Source organism: Filicampus tigris, chromosome 8 (genome assembly GCF_054856515.1).
Source record: "Filicampus tigris isolate MCC_2025a chromosome 8, RoL_Ftig_1.0, whole genome shotgun sequence".
Taxonomy (NCBI): Eukaryota; Metazoa; Chordata; class Actinopteri; order Syngnathiformes; family Syngnathidae; genus Filicampus; species Filicampus tigris.
In genome coordinates, this window is record NC_141224.1 from 12381925 (window position 1) to 12405118 (window position 23194).

Genomic DNA, 23194 nt, shown 5'->3' on the forward strand with positions numbered 1-23194 from the left:
AGTTCCACTGTGTCAACGTGATGCTCAATGTTAACTTTAGAAAGAGAGCAAAAAGCTTGAGCGGGAATCACTGGTGACTCAAGTCTCCGCCAGGTGGGCGGGCGCCCCTCCGCTGGTAAGCCCTCAAGGAGGAATGTCTGCTAGTGTGTGGCAACAGAGCCCACGTACCGTCGTCAGCGCGTTCTTCAAACCGACCACTTGCGGAGAGGTTGGGGGACAGGTGTCTTGGTCCACACATTGTTTTAATCTCTCCCTCTCCGACGTGAGTGAACTCAGGGCTGACTTCATGGTGGCGTGCACTGAAGAGAGGCCAAAACAAGCTGTGATTGCAATTTGGAAGCCTTTTCACAACAACAAAGACTTAGCATGAGTGCTACTCTGACAGTAGAATAATAGGACCCAAAGGGGGTGCTTTTCTAATTACTAAAATATTTCCTGCAAGAGCGAACTGAAACTTTTCACTTAGTAGCAGCTAGGGAACACATTTGATGATTGATTTGACAGCCAGAGACGCTAAGGCTCTTTGCACCATGATGTGAGATAAAATAACATGCAAAACCCATTCGATTTGTTTTTCGTAAATGCTATCATGATCATACAACATTTTTCATTGTCTGTGGGATAATTACATCTATGGATTATTTAGTCTTCACTGAACCTAACAAGAATGTTTGGGGAATGTGGGAGGAAGTCAGAGCACCTGCAAAAAAAACAAAAACAAAAAAAACACGCAAGCACAGGCAAAACATACAAACTCTAAACAGGAAGACCGGAGCCAAGATTGAAACCCCAAACCCAATGTGAAGTGAGTGTGCAAAATATTTGTCCACCATGCTAATGATGAAAATTATGAAACATTACAGTTGTAAAAATGTTCAACATTAAAATGCTGACAGAGTGGTTACGCATGAAGGTGGTTTGAAATGGGAGATTTGGTGTGCAACTTTAGAGACATCTTTCTTAGAAATTCCGAAATGTAGACGCTTGGTGCAAGGCTTTAGAGTGCGACCAAATTGGTTGCAAGTACACCCTAATTTCTCAACTGTGTGCCAAAAACAAAACAAAAACCAAGTTGCAGCACTACCACCAACCGTTTGAGGGGAAAAAAGTCTCTAGCCAACGCTAACCTCCAAAGAGCACTTCAAACACCAACACTTTTACCTGCCTTGTGGAATTGTGATTCAAATAAAGAATTTTACGTTGACCAGATTGTTTTTTAATCATTTCCCAGTCAATATTGTGTAAAAACACAGGCAGGTATTATTTTTTATTTTATTTTTTTTCAAGAGTGAACCTGTAAAACTGTGAGTTGAATGCAGTCAGAAACTTAGCTCTACCTAACTTTTTTACTGGCGTACCCAAGAAAATAATTTGAGCACACCGGAGCAACCAGTGCAAAAAGTTAGTCGAGAGCAGTGATTCTCAACTGGTGGGACGGGACCCAGAAATGGGTCTTGGACAGGTAGTAAAAATTTGCAGGGGTTCCTCAGGTTACACCAGTACAGACTATACAGAGTGTGAATACTGTGACAACCGATCTAAAAGTGGCTTGCGCAGTTGGTTGTGTGATATCAAAATCCAGGTGTTAATTCAAAGAAACCCCCGTGGATGTGTCACTCACGATTAGTGGCAACACGGCAGAAGTCCTCCTGCAGCTTGGCAACATCGAAAGGGGAATCCAAGGACTCCTGGTCGGCTTTGTCATTGGCCAGCGCAGCAGTGGAGAGGTTGGGGTTGGACGAATGGAGGCGGACAGAACCAGAGATGCAGCTGGGAACCTGCAGTGGAACAAAAGAAGCCCAGATTATCCAACAGAGTTTTCAACAAAGACATCGAAAAGTGCAGCTTTTGTCAAACTACCTGCAGAGTTGTTTTCATGTCTTTGTTGTAGTTCTTTGTGCGCCATTTTCTCTGAAGCCTCTTTTCCTTCTTTGGACTGTCAAATGTTGACGTCTAGCGATCATAACACAGCGGATGGATATTACCCTTTTGACAAAAGAGCTGTCATCATAGACAATTGAAATAAAAATCGATTTGAAAAGTTCTATATATAGCAGCAGAATGGAGCGAATGCAGACTAGCTCATTTGCAGAAAAATTTGTGGAATTTTGTCATGCTGGTGCTTCAAGTGCATAGACAAACTGTTTCTTCGTAATGACTAGTACCAAATATGCGAAGCAAATCACCTGAAGAGCCTGGATCGAGGGTGCAGAATAGGTACGATGGAGGACCTCCATGCTCTGAAGAAGGTGGCTCAGCTCTAGTAGGTGCGCCTCACAAACTGACAAGTCTAAATGGAGGAGGGTAAATAAAACCATGTTCATGAACACTTCTGAAAATTATTCAACCGTTGCCATTCTTTTTATGAACTGAAGCTGTTCAGTGTGTATATTCACGGACCTGTTAAAAAAATGCACCTTTACTGCAGTTGATTTGTGGTTGACACAACTACAGTTAAGCCCCGGGGACGAGAAATATATTCTTTTTATTCTTTTACAGAGCTTTTACGACTGCATCGTACTTCATTTTATTTTCATTTACGACTGCATCGTACTTCATTTTATTTTCATTTACGACTGCATCGTACTTCATTTTATTTTCATTTCTATAATAGTCGATTCATATTGTATGCATTTCAATTCGCCTGGGGCGAGTTTATAACATATTGTGTATTGTAAAAAAATGTCCTCTTCTTACAAAAAGTTCATCGGGCAATAAAACTGATTCAAATCCAGCTATTTACCATTGATAAAAAATAAAAATAAAAAAAAAACCTCTCTAAGAATGCTGTCATTACTACTTGGGGCAGCAGAGGCCGCTGTTGCTGCCTCAATATTGTTGAGGCAGCAACGCTGTTCATTCTCTATACAGTAATGTATTGATTATGCCCATTAAGGTCAAAATGACTTTGGACAAGAGAGAGGATACACCCTGGACTAGTCAATCGCAGGGCCATCCGCGCCTATGGCCAATTTAGAGTCTTCTAATTTGGTGGGGGGAGTTTTAAAATGAGTGCTGTAAGAAAAAAAAAAAAGTCTAACATGGAAAAAAATAATGTATTACCAGGTTGCGGAATACATAATATAAATAATGGGAGATACTTTCTTTTTTCACAGTGAAGATATGATATGATTTAAATATTTTTAGGGATGGGTGGGCCGTGATGAAGATTGCCAATGAGCAGCTGTGCGTGCTCACCTTTGGAGCACTTGTCCATGTCATCAGATGATTGCAGCCAGGCTGTTACCTTGGCTTGGCTGTTGCAGCTGAAAGGGAACGCTCCTGCCGAATGCACTGTAGACTGCCTGCGTATAGGCACACACTGCACAAAGAAGCACAAACCAAAGGTCAGCCCAAAAACAAAATATGTGTTGACTCCTCCCAAATATCAGAGTTTAACCTAAGCATGGAAAAAATAAGGATACATATGAGCAGAAACACAAGAACGTTCGGCAACAGCCATGCAGGTAGATATACCTTTCGAATAGGACCGCCATCAGCAAAGCTTGGCGATGTGGGGGAGGGGTAGTGGGGGAAGTGGAAGGACTTCTCGTTGGGACACATGGCAATCTCATTTTGCCGATAGAGCCGGTGGTGACGTAGCTTGGACACCCATTCATCAAACAGCTCCTGTGACTTGATCTGCACGGCGCACAAGGACAAAGGAGGTGACAGGCGCAAACAATGTCTCGTCACACACAAATACAACACAAGGTCACCCCAGACTCATTTAAGAATAGACATGTTAACCTGCAAGGGAAATCAAGACAATGGCGCAGCATTTTACCACATTTCCTATACATCAGTCTGTTGACTAGCCTTGTGGTTTACCTTCAGGTGATAGATGTTCTCCTCAGCATCGAGATCGATGCACTTGGCTTTCTTCTTAATGGCCATAACGGAGAGCCCCACATCAATGCAGCCATGAAGCTTCCCCTTCTCAATCTGCAAGTCAACACATTATGCTATGAGCACACTAGGTCGTAAATTTCAAAATCTATAATAAATGAATTGCCTGTTGCCGGTCTAGTAGGCAACACAAGAAGAGCGCATGCTTTAAGGCCACGTCATTTGGAGCCAGCAGGCACTCACATCAGCATTGCACTTGCCATACTTCAGGATGCCTTTGTCCAGGGAAAAGTATCTCTATAGGGACAAAGAAATACACTGAGCAAGTCTAGATACAGCCTCATTAGTTGCTTACATCTCAGGCAAATATCATATGTGTCTATCTAGCATCATGACTTTTCCCCACGTACAGTTTCTCCACGTTGACTCTCTTTGTAAGAGTGACTAGTGCTCAAGCTCTCACTGCACATGTGACTGTCGAAAGCACTACAACAAAATGTCAATACTAAACATATATAGCCCTATGAACCAGCAGGCCATCAGCTAATGCATCTGACAGGAAGACTTGCATGTGGAGCATCGACATGTTGCGTCGCCACTCCGCAACGGGGCGAATCATCGACTACATACAGCAGTGGTGCTCAATCTTTATCGAGCCAAAGGCACATATTTCCACGCTAGAAAAATCTCCCCACTACACGCGAATGACACAAAAAGTATCTCAAATGAAATACGCACATTCATTTTTGCTCATCACTATATGTCGCTGGCATATGTAGCGTGGATGAACAAATATACGATACGTTATTTGGAGTTAATAAATAACTAATTTCGGATCAATTAACTGACATTTCCTGCGGCACACATAATGATGTCTGGTGGCAGATTGGGTTGGAACTCAGCTCATAAAATATGCTCACTCTACTAGCTAAACAAACAAGTGATGGGGTGCAGATTTGTTTACAATTGAAACCTGGATTGTGGCATTTGATTTATATGAAATTAAGAAGCCAAAATGATATCAAGCAACAAATATCTCTTGGGGCATCTATCGTACCTTATGCCAGCCCTTCAGGGGCCACTTTCTTTTCTTGAGCACGTAGCTTTCCTGCTTCTGCGGCTCCAGGACACTGCTAAAGCCTCCACGCAAACCTTCCACAATTTCCCAGCTGTCCTGCGGTGTTAAATAAACAACATTTTGGGGGAAATGAAATGCATGACACTAAACAACACATTATGTCCTTCTCAGGGCTGAGTTGGTTTGCTGGGAGACTTCGTTTGAGAATTAACTGCTCCAGTGTACAGAGTTCACAATAAATGTCATCAGAAAGCGAGGATGTGATTTGTGGGGGCGGGTCTGCCGAAAAGGAACCCTCATAACAAATGAAGGAGTATTGCTAAATGAGGCAGCTTGGTTCTTTCTGCCCATCTGAGGGTTTGTCTCATCACCAGTGACACTCTTACACTGTGAGTCATTGGACATACTGTCTTGTCTGACAGTCTGGACACTTGTTATGAAGGTCGAAACGCACCCGGGAGGCGTCAGCAGTGACGTACGACAAGAAAAGACAATATGCCATGTTACACATAGCATTGCTGAGGAGTCAGACACATACTGTATACAGGTTATGTCACAATGGCTCTTCAGGAAATATTTGCCGAGCCCAAAATCTGCATCACAGCACCGGCCTTGTTGGTTGCATGAACTGTGAGCACCACAGCAGTAACAATCGCTTACTTTTGTTTACAAATGGACAAGCTTTTGTGGCTCATGAAAAATGAATGGATACACTGCCTGGAAAAACAACCACAAATGTGGTGCCAGTAGCTTCTGTAATTTGTAGAGGCATGAGAGAGTGATTGGAATTTTCAATATAATTCACGGGACAGAGCAATTTAAAATGAGATTCGGTAGAGCGCAGATCTTTGCCACGCTGCAAATTGTGGTCTGCATATCAATGAAAAACATTCTTTGTGCCAGGGCAAAGAAAAGTTCAACAGTTTTATTTGCATTGTCGCACATATAAAAGTGAAAGTGTAAGGAAAACATCTCTAAATGATACAACACCGTATTTCTGGAACTTTTTAGCTATTTGGTTTATTTTCAGTCATATTGGTTATTTTAATCATACAAGTTATCTGTTATTTCTAATAACATTTTTAAAAACAAACTGGAAGTGATATGCACACAAATGCGAAGACATGCAATTTTTTTTACAATTAACAAATATTTTTACAATAAATGAACACAACAAGCAGTGGCGGTTTCGGCATGTGCCTTATGTGCGACCGCACAAGGGAACATTGTTTCTCTTGTCAAAATGCCACAAAGTAAATTAAACACTGCTGTGAATTGATTTGTAATGGCATGTCACTCATCTGCATTTGCATGTGGAATTTGCGCCCCCTTGTGGAGTGGGGCATCAGTCGAATCCAGGGTTGGGGCGGGAGGTCTCGGGGAACGATACGAAATAAAATTTCGCTTGTCGCAAACTTGTAGAGAAAATGGTCAGAGCTATCAGGTGCACAACTTTGAAAGAAAAGAAAAGAAGAGGAGGAGAAATCAGCAAATGATGCAGGTATGAAAACAGCAACTATACTATGTTGTTATTTTATGGGCAAGGGGATTCCAGTTTGGAATTGTCAGTAACCTGTAATGTAACATTGATTAGCAAAGTGCTTCATGAAACCTTGAAATGTCTCTTTTATTAGCCACTCACTAAATCATTTATAAGAAATTAACAATTTATAATAATGTTTAAATGGCCTCAGCATCTTAACGCGGAAATCAACCCAAACATATTTTTTTCAAGAATATGTTGCCAGCTGGCCCACTAGTTGAAACACGGCATTTCGATTAATAGTGCGTTTGTGCAATATGAGTTAAGCAGCAAAATCCACCCATTTTCAGCCATCTCAGGGAGCGGCCATTTTGTCATTTCTGTTGACTGAAAAAGACATCATAACTACCCAGGGCTCAGGGAACGACCAATCACAGCTCGCCTGTTTTCTAAAGCTGAGCCGTGATTGGTCGTTACCTGAGACCTGGGCTGTTGTGATGTCATTTTCAGTCGACAGAAGTGACAAAATGGCCGCCCCCAGAGATGGCTAAAAACGAGTGGATTAACTCATATTCCACAAACGCAACACTTATCAGAATGCCTTGTTTCAACTAGTGGGCTTGCATAGAACATATTCTTGAAAAAAATATGTTTGGGTTCGATTTCCTCTTTAACTTTGATCACACAGTTGTGGAGCAGAGATCATACAAGAACATCATGTGTGATTTTGCATCAAGAAAGGCCAGATGGCAACACTTTTAATATAATTTAACAATCTAATCTTAAAAATAAAATAGTCCGTGCGTGTTCGTGGAAGGGAGGAGCTGTACACACGGGGTGTCATTCAAGCTAACATCCGCCACTGACATCAAGTGAGGAGATTTAGTGTGTGTTGTTTTACCTGTCGACTGTCATGTTTGGATGAGGAGCTGCTGTTGCTGCGGGACAAGGAGATCTTCTGCGACATAACTGAAGTACGCTCCTCTGAGCCCATTTGACCGCTCACTATGGTTGGAGTGCCAGCAACATTCCTCTAGTCTAGTGAGAACAAAAAAGCGGACACAAGGTCATGACGGGAATGAGGGAAAGAAAAAAATTGGCTTTAATAGTCAATGCCTCTTAAAGCTTTTCATCTTAGTCCCATTGAAAAATACATTAGGTTATTTGCAGTGATTCGTTTTTGTATTTCTAATATGGGGACCTAAAGGATGACAGCCTCTGAAAATGAAATTGAGAGACAAGAATAGTCATAAAATCCGTGTTAACATAAAAGCAAATTCTTTAACGCGAAAGTCAACCCAAACATATCTTTTTGATAATATGTTCTATGCAGGCCCACTACAGCATAAAAAGACAGACGAATCCACCATTCTGCATGACCAAGCATCTAAACGGGTTAGGTTAAATAAAAGGAAATTTAAAAAAATATATTCACTGAACAAACACACTCATAGCTTAATTCCTCTTTTGGGTAAAATCCTTATTGTAAGACCAGAACTGGAAAATTGCTGCATGTCACAATGTTGTGAGACGTGCCATCAACAGAGACGAGTAATACCATCACTTCATCAGAGTGTGAAAATAATGAGTCCTTTTTAGTACACAGCAACAGTCAACTGCCACACTTCTTCACAGACTCATTAAAAGTATGCATCTGCATGGCTCAAAACATGAAACCACATTCTGTTTATGCATACAGTGGCTGTTTGTTATTCAAGGAGCAGTGATGGGCATTAATCAGTTGTGTTCCCCAAATGTAAGCTACGTCTTAGTTCAGCGGGTATTTCTCATCATTTGTCTTGTGAGCGATGTTAGCAGACAGATGGTGCTGTACTGTATGCAAATAGCAAACAGGTGTCTTATGGAGTTATGATTCTTATGAAACAAGGTTTTAACAATAGATTCAGAAAAGAACAGAGAACCACAATGTGAGGATTTTTTTCATGCACATACAGCATAGTGCATGGATTTCCTCCAGTTATTCCAGCCTCCTCCCACATTAAAAAAAAATCACGCATATACGGTTTAGTGAAAACTCTAACTTAACCATGGGCATGAGTGGTTGTTTCCCTGCACGTTTCCTGCAATTGACTGGCAACAATTCAAGGGTTTACAGCGCCTTTCGTCCTAAATCAGACTGGACAGACATCAGTAATGAGGACGACTGCTATAGAAAGCGGATGGATATAGGCCAACAATTGTTTTCCTTGGTGCCATATTCCCATATCACTTGCTGTTATATATGTGTTTTGTTGAATGCTTTACATCACGCAACAAACCTACAGTAATACATGCAGGCAAGGCAGACACTGTATGCGTGCGCAACGTGCATGATGGCATATCTCAACAGGGTTACGGCCCTGAGCAGGTTTTTCGGTTTCAGTGCCTGCCTCAAGGGTGCGTTAACACAAAAGGACAATATTTAAAAAGACGAAGATCACCCTTATTTGTCATGTACACACGCATAGATTCCGTTTCACCCAATTGTGGAATATGAGTTATGCAAGAAAATCCACATGTTTTTAGCCATCTCTGGGGGCGGCCATTTTGTCACTTCCGTCGACTGAAAATGACATCACACACCCTCAGGGCTCAGAAAACGACCAATCATGGTTCAGCTTCAGAAAACAGGTGAGCTGTGATTGGTCGTTGTCTGAGCCCTGAGGGTCTGTGATGTCATTTTTATTCGACAAAAGTGACAAAATGGCCGCCCCCAGAGATGGCTAAAAACGGGTGGATTTTGCTGATTAACTCATATTGCATATAAATCATATTGCATTGTTTCAACTAGTGGGCCTGCATTGAACATATTCGTGGAAAAAAATGTTTTGGTTGACTTCCACTTTAAGTAAGCTCCAGGCTTTTAATATCTGATTATATTAAAGTCTGTGAACAGTTGTGAACATAGCAATGGAAAACGCATTTTTCGTACACCCTGTTACATATATTTTGCTCACATAACATTCGCTGCTGTAATGGTCAGGAGTTGAGAACCCAAATATTGTGTTCACAGTTTTATTTGTGGGAGGGAATACTACCGTAAAATAATTATCCTACTATTGTGATAGTTCCGGGGTGGCATTGTTCCATTTCCAATGAGCGCATGGACGGCTATGTGTTGACACAACCACTTTGAAGCAGCAGTGAGGTTAATCACATTTCCTGCTCTGCATTTGCAAGCTTTGTGCTCTCTAATGGCCTCGGACTCTCATGCCGGACGGATAAAAGCGCGGTCATGTGAAACCTCCGTCCTTCGACCGGGCCTTCACCTCCTCCCTTTGCTTGGACGTCCATTTACAGCGTCTGAATGTAGCCATCAGCCACATGGTGACTGACTTTGCTTCTCTCCATATCTATCTCTGTGTTCATCGCAGCACCGCCTCCACCTCTATGATTTATTCATTCACCTTCGATAGATAACTCAAGTGATGCTGAAGTCTGTCACACCGTCGCCAGTCGGGGCTCCCTTTCATCTCATAGAATATGGCCACTTCTCAGGCTTTCATCAAGGTGACAGCTCAATTAGACAGAGCTTTTTTTCTACAAGAGCTTCTAGTCAGTGATGACAATGACAAACAAACAAAAACCTGTGCTTAAGCCATGTCGGATTTGACCTACCAGTTGGGACAACACAGAAACCAAAGACTCAGAGCTGGCCCACACCACTATTGGATCCTAAGCAAAATTTGATTTTAGGGCCCTCTTGCAGCAATGCTACTACCATGCAGTGTTGGCATCATTTTATATAATATCCTATTATAATCTTAGCAAATCTTTATCAATGTGTGACTTTTAATCTCAAAAGTTATCACATTTATCTGCAAGGACAAACTGAGGTTAATATACACAACATTACAAGTGATAAAGCACTAAACGAGATACTGAATATCCTTTAGGCCTACTAAAAATATCACAAATAAACATACAGTATATTAGGCATTTGATGGAAAGTGTAATCTGGTAAATTACCGGTATTTTGATTTTGAAAAAAAAAAAAAAAAGCAACAGCAATGTGCCTAAACAATTTGTCGTGCAAAGGTGCTTAGTTCGGTTATCACTGACCAGACTCATAAAAACTGCGCATGACATCAGGCAACCTCTCTTGGTTTATGGCCTAATAGAGACCTTTCAGCAAATCTTTCTGAGCGAATGATCTCAGTTGAGATGGGCTAATGTCTGCACTAACTAGATTGACAAAAGCTGAAAGCCCTCTTATTACACTGTGCACTTCATGATGCAGATGTTTCTCAGTCCTTCCAGGCCCCCCGGTGTCTGCCAAAGGGGCTGCTGACAACCCTAACGGGCTTTTAGGCATCATTAGGATGTGAGTCACAAGACTTCATTTCTTGGTTGAAGGCCTGCAGTGTAGTGATGGTATCATGTTTAAAATAATAACAACAATACAGCATTTAAGCACCTAGTGTACGTTGCCACGTTATTGTTTTTCCTTGAGGAGAAAAAAGAGAGCGGGGAGGTATTTATTCTCACCCAAGTCATTTTTGAATAAAACTGTATATCCTGTTTAAACTAGCAAACCGTATTCAAATCCCAGCTGTCAGAGCGAAAGTAACATGAAACTCTCAGTAATCCGGGTAATCAGATGTGCAACATGGTTTAAATGATAATGACTGGTTGTTCCTTTTTTTGTAAACGTAATGAGTGTGCGAGTAGCTCATCTGTGAGGACTTGGGCTTTAGAACTGGAGAGTCACGCTTTGAGTTCCTGTCCAGGCAAATCCAAAATGGCAACTAGTTGTTGGAGAGATGCTAGTCTGCATCTTGACTATTGTTGACTACAGCCTCCTAGCTCAAGAGTTGCAGCACCAATATCTCGTGAAACGAGCATGGGACTGTCCCACACTGGTGTCATATTTATGAATAAAATCCAGCGACATCAACCACACACGCACACGCACGGACCGACAAATCTGTCTGCCTGAAATACACCAAAATTGCATTACACCACCTGTGCCACGAGTTAGACCTGCTTTTACAGAGTCTAAAATCTAGTCTACTTTTTGTAGTCAAATTTGCAGATGCGCCGGGGGGTGCGTCATGAAAATCATGATGCGGCCGTTTTTATGCCAAGCGCACTTTCTTTCTGTTACCAAATTGTCAGATGAGTCGTGGGCGAGGCACCTCTGTACGCCAGAATGCACAGGGAGGCGCAACTCTGCCCCAAACATGGTAGACTAGACTTGCGCGGGCACTAAAATGAAGTTACGCCCGTTTCTACAATGAGCGCACGGGCACCAGTCTACCAAAATAGGGCCCATTATCTCTGCATGCACAGGCGGGTCATCTCTCTTGAAAACAAAGCTCCTGCTATTGTTGTGAAGTTTCTTTGTTGTGCTGATGACCATACATCCATCTGGATAAGCACCAGTAACAAGCATTTGCTTAATTCAATTCGACTTTTCTCTTGCAAGACTTGCCTAAGGCCAGCTTGTCTTGAGCAGAAAGGTTACTCTTGCTGCGCTACGGTTTTAAGAGCATTCTTTCACTGATACCTACCAGAGTAAATATGCTTCATTCAGTCACAATAACATCTAAAAATGCCATGTCGTCTGATTTTTTTTTTCATATTTTAGAGCACCTATAACAATTTTGCTACTCAATGTCATCAGTGTTCGCCCCCCATAAAATCTTAATTGTGAACTTTAGAGGGCTCAAAACTTCTCGGCAAAGACAGCGAAGACAGAGGAGGCCAACACAGAAAGTCAAGACGAGTGAGAGAGGGGCAGTATGCCCGTTAGCAACAGCATATTAAGACAATGACAGTGGTGTCATCATGATGTTTTTTTTTTTTTTTTCATGACACATCATATTTCAGTTCCTCTTTTCCCTACCGTTATGTGAACATCATTTTTACTTCCATTAAGTATGATGAAAGTGCACAAAAAACTGTCCTGTTTTATGTATTGCCCCGTTTTTGAATTTCAACTTAGGTCAAACTATACATCAGTCAAATACAAAATAAACAGCTTTAATTAGGTGACATTCAAAGCATAGTCAGACCAATGTAGTAACTTCAGATACAGTAGAAAATGTTATGATAGTTAAGGGAAGCATGGACAATTCCAAAGTCTTCCTCATTTTCTCTGTCAAAAAACACTGTGGGCAATAACCTTTTCATTAGCGTGTTCACAAAAAGATCTGTAAAATGTTCACATACTTCTTGAACATACACTGGCAATTAGGATGGTAGAATGTGAGGTCATAAAATCCCAAAAGAAACCATTTTTGTCCTTCCGGCATTAAAAAAAGTTGGTCCACAAAAATGGCTCTTTTTTTATTTTATTTTTTTTAATTGTGCATGCTGTCAGCATCACAATACAGCCGGTAGCACTATAACCCCTGGCTTCTACTGAGATCGTAGTTAATTAGAAGCCTTTTTGAAGAGGTCAATGTAAAGGACCCACTGAAATACATGCTATTAAAGTGTTCACTATGGAAATACACATCCTTTATATGTCACAAGTTCACATCAAAAACAAAAAAAGCAGAATGCAGAAAAATCGTATTCAAAAAACAGTTTCGCCATTGCCGACTAATGGCCTGACACATTTTTCTATGCCTATTTCAGCATTTTGTGTGCGTGTGTGTGTGTGTGCATGTGTGCACTGTATATACAAGGATCATGTTGACAAGATTGCTGTAAGTCTGTAAACCATTTAAAAAACCCAAAGAAAAAACATTTGTTTTTACTGTGCAACTGCACTCTTGAAATCTTAACTGAGACGTGACTAAAACAGTGTTTAACTTGGATTTATTAGATATTTATGTGCAATTTAGGTGTCTGCGCATGCAGGTAGTTTCATTGCGTTGGTCACAATGGGCCTGCAGTGTAAATGCAGCCTTCGGGTGAACATACAAAGTCGTTGCTCCATTTGTCAAAACTGAAGGTATGGCCTACATTGGCGCAAAATATGAACATGTTCCAAATATAAGTGTGACCTATTGCTCTGCACACCAAAAATAGAAAGAATTTAATGATGAGCATAAATTCAATGTTACCGCAGTGGGATACAATTCTTGCATGCCCTGTCATGTCTCTGTGTGTCCCGCCCCCTCCCCCTGTCTTTTGTTTACCTGCTCCTAATTGTGCCTTTCCTCACCTGCGCCTCATTATCCCCGATTACCTGGTGTATTTAACTTCGTCTCATTCTATGTCATCACCAGTTTGTTGTACCTTGTCCTCCAGTTCCAGCAGCGCTTGTTCATGCCGCCGAGACCCCGTCTGATTAACCTCGCCTTTTGTCTCATAGTATGAATACCGTTACCAATGGTGACTGACGTTATGTGTACTGAACCTATCCTATTTATAAAGTGCTTTTTGTAACTAGGGATGTGCGAAATACGTCTTCATCCACATTGTCGTCAATGTTGCTTTCACGATGTGCAATTTTAAATTATCGAGGACGAATACCGTCTCAAAAGAAAACACGAATGGGTCCACTGACTGGCTGCAAAGTAGGAAGAAGTGATCAAAGTACTCATTTGGCGAATCAGCATGCGTGGACGGCAAAAGAGCAGGAAGGATTCATGCATCACACTTTCGATGGGAAAAAAATATTTTGACATGCGCAGATTGACCAAATATACCGGAAATAGCGATGGAAGAAGAAGCCGTAGCGACTTCCGTGTTAACAGTCCATTGTGAGAAGTTAAAGTTTGCCGGCTGTTCGATATATCATTCAATTCTTGCACGCTCGTACTCGGCATCACAGCTAAATTTGCAACTATATAAAATATTTATTATGTGTAGGAACATTTCAAAAACTACCCGTCAAAAGATCGTGGCTGCATTTGTTGTCATTTCAAATGTATTTGCAATAACGCCGCTGACAGCTATTTCTCTTACCATCTGTTAAGGACTGTGCACAAATCCACAAATGCATATTCCGTGGTGACATATGTGACACAAATCACAATATATCAAATAAAATGAAATATATATTTTTTTATTCTGACTGCTATAGTAGCTTGAAATAGTAGATCTCTGCCCCTTTTGACTGAGATATTTTCTTATCCATCCTATTTGCTTTTGCCTGGAGCCTTTCATTTGGCTCCTACCTGTCATACTGTTCATGACAGGTCCACGTTTAGTATGCCCGACCATACCTTCTAAGAAAAAGCAACACAGATGGTAACGCCTGCACAGATCTGCTTAAGGGCAAAGGCTGATAAACCTCACGGGAGAGAGTCCAAATAGCTGACTTGCGCTGTTTAAAATGTGATAGCGACATCTTCGACAACTCCCTTCTACTCCATGTGTTTCATTCATACAATCAGAGGTATAAAATTCACACAAACACATTCACAGCTAGGCATCCTGTTAATCAACCACATCCTCAACAACGCACACACACACACACCATTGGCCAGTGTCTATTCAGTGTGTGGGGAACTGCAACAGCCTCATAGCTCAACAGCAGCTCATCGGAACTGTGAGGAAAGTCAGAACATCTCAACACATGCTGACAATAGAGTACTAAAGGACATAAATGTGCTGAGCTTTTAAGAAGTGCTCACTCCACACAATACTAACCTGCACAATCAGCTGTTGCTTTACGAATGCAAGATTCCAATATGATTCAAATGCTTCACTCGTGGGGGTTTGCAGTTAACCTCTTTTGTCATTTAATACAGATGCGTTGACCCAGTAAAGAGACGACACTGAGGAGGTTCCTGTTGCTGAATGGGATATGATAAAAGGCGAAAAAAAATATTGACACTGCTGTAAGTCATTTTCGGTAGTGTTTTAGGAACAGCTCTCAATATGATGTTGTACTGGAAACTACACCCACACACCACAATAATATACATATTGTTTACCAAATACCTCTAAAACAGAGCATTGTTATCTTTGTAAAAGGCCCATTTTCCTGTATTGGGTGTCTAAGAGAGGATTGTGGAAGTGTACCAAATGTGTCCATAAGGACCAAGTCCACTTGCAAGTTCACTCTGGTGAAATGTATGTCACCCAGCACATAGCATTTTGTTTGTAACATTTGAATTTCATTACGCAAATACGTCACAAACACAGTCAAATCTATATGGTTTTAGTCAGATCTTTTGATCCAAGGATTAAACTGTGTTAACCAACTTTAAAGAAGAAGTCAAACCAAAAATGTTCTTTACAAGACTATGTTCTAAGCAGGCCCACTGGTCGAAACGTGACATTCTGATTAATATTGTGTTTGTGGAATATGAGTTAAGCAGTAACCCGTTTTTGTCCATCTCACGGGGCGGCCATTTTGTCGCTTTCGGTCAACTGAAATGACATCACAGTTGCTCAGTGCTCAGGTAACGACCAATCATGCCTCAGCTTCAGAAAACAGGTCAACTGTGAGTGGGCGTGACCTGAGCACCGAGAAACTGTGATGCCATTTTCAGTCGACAGAAGGGACAAAATGGATGCTCCCTGCAATGACTTAAAACGGGTGGATTTTGCTGCTTAAATCATATCCCACAAACGCAATATTAATCAGAATGCCATGTTTAGACTACCGAAGGAGCACAGAACATATTATAGCAAAGAATTTTGTTGAGTTGACTTCCGCTTTAAAACTCAGAGAACCAAGATAACTATTTTGAAGACAGCTGAACTAAGAAATGGATTTGGCTTGAGATAAAGTAGCAGAAAAACACACGCACACACATTCACACACACTTTTGGAAGCATTTCATTGATTCCCAAATTCTGACAGCTGCATCAACAAAGCTTTACTCTTTTGTTAAAGTGGATTCATGAATAAATCATGAATATCCCTTTAATAGTTGGACTGCGAATACACAGAAGCCTGAAACGCCGTGTACAGTACTTGCCTCTGACAACACACCCCCAAAAAATGTTTTTAATTAGTTTGTGTTATTGTACTCGTCTTATAATGCCGTAAAAAATCAAAATGCAAGTTTTAGTATGCTGACTCTATAGCTAAGGTGTCTTAATAGCATCTTTGCGATATGGATTGCTGCTCAGCAGTTTGTGAAAAGCAACACATTTTAAAGAAACATATTATTCAATGTGTATGTTATTTTTAAATGCGTAGGTAATGTGCGATTTTAGATTGTATTGTTCAGAGTATTATCTTAAATTCAGCTCGAGCTTTCATTTCTGTCAATACAAAGAGGTGTTCCTAATATAATTTCTGCGCCAATTGATTACATAAAAAGTGGTCAGGTAACGTGAATCATGTGAGCATGACAGCTCTCACTGCAGTAAAAAATTAATTGACAGACGTCAAGTTGACGGAATAAGATTACAGAAGTTCAGCGTCACCTAAGCTTTCCGCTTACGTTAAAGTGCATTCATGAATAAATCAGACAATTGACAAACAAAGAGAAGATGCCTGAAACACACTAAAACAGTTCTTACTGTACTTCTAACAAGACAACACACCTAAAAACAAGTATTAAAATATTTTGTGTAATTGTACCTGTCAAATAAACCCATATAAATGAATAGGAGCTTTTTAGCATGCTAACTCAGTAGCCTAGCTAATCTCTTAGCATTTATCCCAAATGGATTGTTTTTGAGCAGTTTGTAACAAGTGACAAATTGAAACGATATATATTATTCAATTATTGTTGTTATAAACTGAATGGGTAGGGTATATGTGATTGGAAATTTTAATGTTCACTGTGTTATAAATTCAGATGCCTTGGTTAATTCAAACGCCAAAGCTAGCAATCGTAAGTGCTATTACTAAGAGGTGTTCCTAATATCATGTCTGCAGTCTACACCAATTGATTAAACATTAAAGTTTGGTCAGAAGCCTCTTCCTGTATTAAATAAACTTGATTCATTAAGAGAGGTCGCAGTAGTTCAAAAGCCAAAATGGGTAAAATGGAGTAGTACATTATTCAAGCACCTCGGAGCTGCCACTTAAATACACCGTGACCACTTTGAATAATTCAGGAATGAAAACTCAGATATTCCGCAAAATCCTTTTGCATGTGCAACTGTTTCTACACGGAAAAGATCTGAAAGTGCAGCCTGTGTTAAAAATTCATGTCAAGTTTCTGGTGGAGTGTGTTTGAGCTTCCTTCTGCCTCTGATGCCTGGAGCAGGCTGCAGACTGGCACAGCAAGCCGCTATTAAAAAAATGTCAGCATGTCACTATAATGAGCGGACTGAGAAACAATCGTGCAGAAAAAAAATGCATTTTAAAACTTTTAAGGATGATCATGAATAATATGTAATAATCAGTGTGAGAAGGCTAACTGTAGCTTCATTTCCCCCCGTCGCTATACAAATGTCACTAAATAAGTCTTGACAATTGTATCTTCCAAAAACACATCTACCTGTTTACCCATGAAGCCTGGTGAATTATTCATGTGGGGTGACACAAAAAGAGGGAACACCTGTGTATGCATGAGATCCCAGAGAACAGACAAATCTCCTCTGATTCTCTTTATCTACTTCCTGAACTGTTCATCTTCTTTTCTTTTCTTGTTCTCATAACATTGACCTAATGTGACCTGAGTCATAAAATATATATTTTACAACACACTATGATGCCATTGTCATTGATGGATCAGTTTGAAACTCCATAGTCACATGACTGAGAATGTGTGGAACAACCTGAAGAAGGTGACATCTAATGAGGCCCTCTATAGTTGCTATGTTTTCAGCTCTCAAGGATGTGAGTCACATGCACCTGGCGTGACGCACATTTGCTTATGTCAACCCGTACCGTTAGGAACTCTCCCTAAGGATTAAGATAATATTTTCCAGGTTTTGGTTGTAAACAAATAGCAAGTCAAATAGTAACCACAAATCAAAGCCATAGAAAACAAAGTCTGGACTGTCAAATCTGCTGGCCGCCATATTGCCATGCAGCTGTAAGTGATATTTTTCAAAGAAACCAAACAAGCCTTATTTTAGGTTCATCTGAGATTATCACCGTGGCCAATTAGTGAACTATTTGTTTGACAAAAACCTAGACCATGAATATTAGAGCTCGTCGCCTCCAAAATCCCCTTTCCCGTCATTGGAAAAATCCCTCCGAGCGCACTGCTTCACTCAGACCGTTGGAAACTCCGAATGTGCCGTTCGGTGATTCACAGTGCCCCAAAAGTAGTAGTAGAGTACCAGAGCTCAGTGCGTCGTGCAATACAAGGAAAGTAAACAGTTGAAGCATGAGCTGCTGATTATAAGACGCGTTCAAAAATCCGGCACACGAGGACAACGAAATGTGTGCTTAATAACTACGTTAAAGTTTTTCTTTTTAGTTTAAAATGCCTTACTTTAACCAGAATCCAGCATCGCATTACAGCCACAGGTACAATCCTGGTGGGAAATGTAAGCTAGTTGCCTTGACTACCATTCTTCTTCTTCATCTTAAAAATGGAAACCAAAGTAGAACTTCCACTGGAAGTATGGGAGTAGAAGAATGGTATTCATGACTAGCTTATGTTTCCACAACAAGCGTTGTAGCATTCTTCATTAATTCCTCATTTTGCATTTTCAAAGTTAAATTTATTAGGTGTAACAAATGTTTAGAATGGTGGAAACCGTGTGTGGGTGTTTGTAATGCTTTAAGAGGCGTAAAAAAATAATAAACCTCTACTTCGCAGGAATTCTCCTATCGTGGGGATCATGGAACGTACAACTCGCGAAAAGTGAGGGAACACTGTTGGAAATAAGTTCTCTATACAGTCATTCCTCTACGTATGTTCTGACTTGGGTATAAACTCTGTGTCGTACCAACGGAACGCAATCATTAAACCAAGGGTCCCCCTGTATCTGTTAAATCAGAACTTCCAAAGTGAAATGTTTTTGGATAATCACCTTTATCCCAATCTTGACAAAATGCAATATTTTCCCTTCCCTTTCCATAAGATTATGTTGAAAGAGTCATTTTGCCCAACCCTGCACACGAGCAATGGCGCCTCTTTGGGTTTTTACTGCCACTGACAAATGACGCCATTAACGGCATGCAATTGACGCTACAGTAAGTCTAGAAAATCCATCACGACAGACTTTAAACACGAGTCGTAATGTATGTAGAGCTGATTCCTTTTATGGATTGTGTTTCATTTGGAACAGCAGCAAGTGGGTAAACAATATGTGCCAAATAAAAAGAGAACTGGACTGGCAGAATGCTACGAGGGACAAGTCCCCAAGCATTAGCGAAGGAATCTCTGTGTTGGCACGGTCCCCAGTGGATAAATCACTTGAATTGGAAAACTTGAAGGAAATGAAGGATGGTGTCTACAAATCCATCACTCAAAATACACTGCTTGTGCCAAAGAAAACAGTTCAAGCTCTTTTCAGCATGTACAGTGAACTCAATCATGTCAGCGTGGACACTGTTGTTGTTGAAGTGCATAGTGAAAGAAAACTCTCATTTTCATTTTGTTAATAATCCACATTGTACTGAACAGACGGGTTAGAGATGCGTGTATCGTGTTGCCACATCACAATAAGTTCCATTTCCTGTTCTATGGTCTTCATAACTCAATGAAAACCTCCATTACTGGTCACAAAAAACACAGGAAAGCAAAACACCTGTGGAGTTTTTTTGTTTTTTTTTGACACTCAGTGTGTTAGGAAAATTGCATGACCTGAGGTCATCTTTGCACTTAAGCTTAGAGAACCACAAACATGGAATTTGGTCGCTGTGCGGAAGACACTTTGGTTCTTGAGCACATTTTAGTTGCTCTTGAGCAAGGCACTGCACCCCTAAATTGGTTAAAGAGTGACTGGTCTCTCATCTCACCATCACATTCTCAACCATGATGCAAGGTTAGGACTGTCATGTCCTGGGATTTATTTGTGTATCTCTTGTGTTTTAATTGAATTCTGTGTATGTAATGTAAGAGTGTACTTTATTGAATGTCTTCTCAATAAAAACGGCATCTACTACAAATTTCCGTGACCCAAAATACATGGATGGATGTACTGTACTGTCGATAAAGATCTGTCTGAGTTCAAAGCGGACCGTACCCATATAACCCTGCACAAGGTAAGATGTAAAGAAAATGGATGTACAGTAGGTAGAAGCTGCAGATTTAGCGAATGGAAGATGCCAGAAGAAACAGAACAGGCTATGAGAATGTTAACCGTCCGGGCATCCACCTCACTTCGACATTTCCCCAAGCTTTTCATGCTCAAACCCAAATTCTAAATTTGCTTCTCCCTTGGGCACAAACTTCTTAAGATATATGATGTACAGTATTGCCATAACATTGGCATTTACTGTGCATAACCTGAGAAGCAACAAACCTGAAATAATCATCCCCTTTGAATGTCTGTCTGGTTTTTCACCGGTAAAATAGATGGTGACATTTTACCCTGCCAATGGTTGAACCGATAACAATTCACCCACATAACCCATTTTGGCTTCATTTTGTTGGTATGTCACATTTGAACCAAGTGTGTGACTACAAAACCCAAGGCGATGGAAATTAAAGATTTGCAGTTGATAATTAAAGATGTGTTATCTGGACTGGGATTTGTTAGTACAACATTTCTCTTCATAATAAAGGGAATTCCATTTTAGAAGCAAACTTGTGTTTGCTCCCTTTTATGCTCCATGCGACCTTCAAACAGGAAGGCCGGAGCCAAGAATTGAACCTTGACCCCCGGAACTGTTAGGCGGACGTGCAAATCACTAGTCCACTGTGCAGCTGCAGAACTGATATATGTGCTCCAGAATTAACTTCTGAACTTTTCCTTGGCAAACCAATCGTGGTCTGTCAGAGGGCCAGTGAGGAGTTTTAATGATGGAGGACACCAAAATTGGCACGGGCACATCTTTGGCTTTAGCAGCCACTAATCTTCTCTACCGGATTTGATTGCTTTGGAGCAAAGAAAAATTCAAAACTTGGTAAGTATCCTGAGGAGGAACTTGGAGCTAATCGCTTATCCTGTGCATATCGTACTTTTAAATGCACATCTTGCAAAGACAACCAGATTATTTTTCTTTGGCCACTCCCAACATTTATGTCCACCCATTTTGTATCTTCACTGGGCGAGTTGGGGCCAATCCCAAATGAAACTGAATTTATAGACAGCCAGTCAACAAACATTTACACTCACATTCATACCTAAGGACGATTTACAGTCTTCAATGAACCTAACATGCATGTTTTGGGAATGTGGAAGAAAACAAACACAAGCAAGAACATGTGAACTCCACACTGGAAGGCTGAACCCCATAACTGTGAGGCAGAAGTGCAAACCACTAGTCCACCTTGCCGCCTCTCCCATTGTGAACGACTAAGTAATCTGTCTAGCAGGCATCCATCAAGGCTGCCTTTTCAATCATGAGCTCAGTAGGAAAAACAGCTCTGCATCATTAAAGCCGACAAGCACACTTCCGTCTTCAATTCCCATCAATAAGCAACAAACATTCCCAGTGGGCACCATATAGTGAGCCTCCTGTACGTACCGCCGAACTAGCAGTGCCTGAAAGGCTCCTCTGTCCGCCAGTGCACCCGAAGGATGCTGCGTTAGTCGTGAAATTCCAGCTTGTGTGAATGTCAGCCAGTCACGCTGACCTCAAAAGTTCTGCAAGTCTGCGTTGCATTTTTAAAGAAATACGTGGGTGTTTGCTCATGACTAACATGGAGAAACTGACTAAAGAAATGATATTTGTGTCTTGACCGCACCAATAAACTGACAGTGGATGTGAGATGCTGAGCTGCACTTACCGGTGTGTACTGTACGTCTCAGCGTGCATGAGCAATGGCTGTCACTTTCTTAATAAAACAGCTTTGGTATTTCATGAATTTTAACAAGTCATTTTTCTTATGAGTTCAAAACAAGATTGTTCAAACACGAGACCAAAACTCTAAAACAACTTTATACTACTTGACAAAGGGCCTTGAAATAACAGGAATTACTAACAGCCTGAAGAGAAGCACACTCACCTTGACAGAGTTGCAGATGTGATTTTCTGGCGATGACGGTGGAGGTTTTGGAAGTGGCACGAAAAAAGATAGAGACAGCGACAGATAATATTGAATTAAGCACACTCCCTTCTGGTTCGTGACACGCACACGAGCACAGCTTCCACTCATACAAGGGGGGGAGGAAAACTCGCCGCTGCATGCAGAAGGCGGATACTTGGGCTCTGATCCAAATGAGAGCCAATTAGAGTTAAGAAAGAAGGTGACGAAACGTCAAAGGGCGGGGCTTGTATTTTCCGCGGTGTGCTTTTATGACGTATGTTGGGGACCCCCAACGATTTAATTTGTCATTTACGGTCAAGGTTACAAAAACGTTCCATTCGTTTACCTCGTGTAAATCTTGAGAGTAAATATTTTCATACTGACTACGTGGGAACTCATACGGAAGACTCACAACGTCGACGAGTAAACATGACTTAAAAACAGCTGAGGAAAACAATAGTGAGCCTAACATGAAGTTATAGTGCCTTCTCTTGATCAAGTGGCGAAATTACACCTTTGCGGTTAAGATTCCCTCAAATAACAGCAGAAGCTCATTTTCGAGACTGGCTTTGATTTGGGACTACAGTCACTAAAGTCTAACATTAAAAAAATGATAAAATAAATTGAGTAATTTTACCCCCTCTGGTGATCTGTTAATCAGATTTCGTCTATATAATCAGTGGTTATCCAAAATTGAAATCATATTGCATTTGCGTGCGTTGCTGAGACAGGTACTGTTAAATAAATCCCTAAAATGGTGACCCCTAAAAGGTGCAATCTTGGTTTATTTTGTGAAAGATACTGCATATTAAACAAAGATATGGGACATCAGGGACCTGAAGCAAAGGCTCACTGATGCTATCGCCATGATTGATGTTT

At 40.8% G+C, this 23194-nt stretch overlaps 1 protein-coding gene across 2 annotated transcripts in view; it reads right to left on the reverse strand.

Moving 5' to 3' along the window:
* The window catches only part of osbpl3b (oxysterol binding protein-like 3b), a 34134-nt gene extending 11673 nt beyond the window's left edge, over positions 1 to 22461 (reverse strand). For both annotated transcript variants that reach the window (XM_086038799.1, XM_086038798.1), the window contains exons 1-11: positions 22295 to 22461; positions 7312 to 7448; positions 4907 to 5023; positions 4093 to 4146; positions 3832 to 3945; positions 3478 to 3642; positions 3199 to 3322; positions 2187 to 2290; positions 1861 to 1953; positions 1622 to 1778; positions 169 to 299 (exon numbers count right to left, since the gene is read on the reverse strand). In XM_086038799.1, the coding sequence (XP_085894925.1) occupies positions 169 to 299; positions 1622 to 1778; positions 1861 to 1953; positions 2187 to 2290; positions 3199 to 3322; positions 3478 to 3642; positions 3832 to 3945; positions 4093 to 4146; positions 4907 to 5023; positions 7312 to 7404 (1152 nt within the window). In that variant the 5' untranslated portion in view covers positions 7405 to 7448; positions 22295 to 22461. The remainder of the gene's footprint in view (positions 1 to 168; positions 300 to 1621; positions 1779 to 1860; positions 1954 to 2186; positions 2291 to 3198; positions 3323 to 3477; positions 3643 to 3831; positions 3946 to 4092; positions 4147 to 4906; positions 5024 to 7311; positions 7449 to 22294) is intronic.
* Between the last annotated feature and the right edge of the window lie 733 nt (positions 22462 to 23194).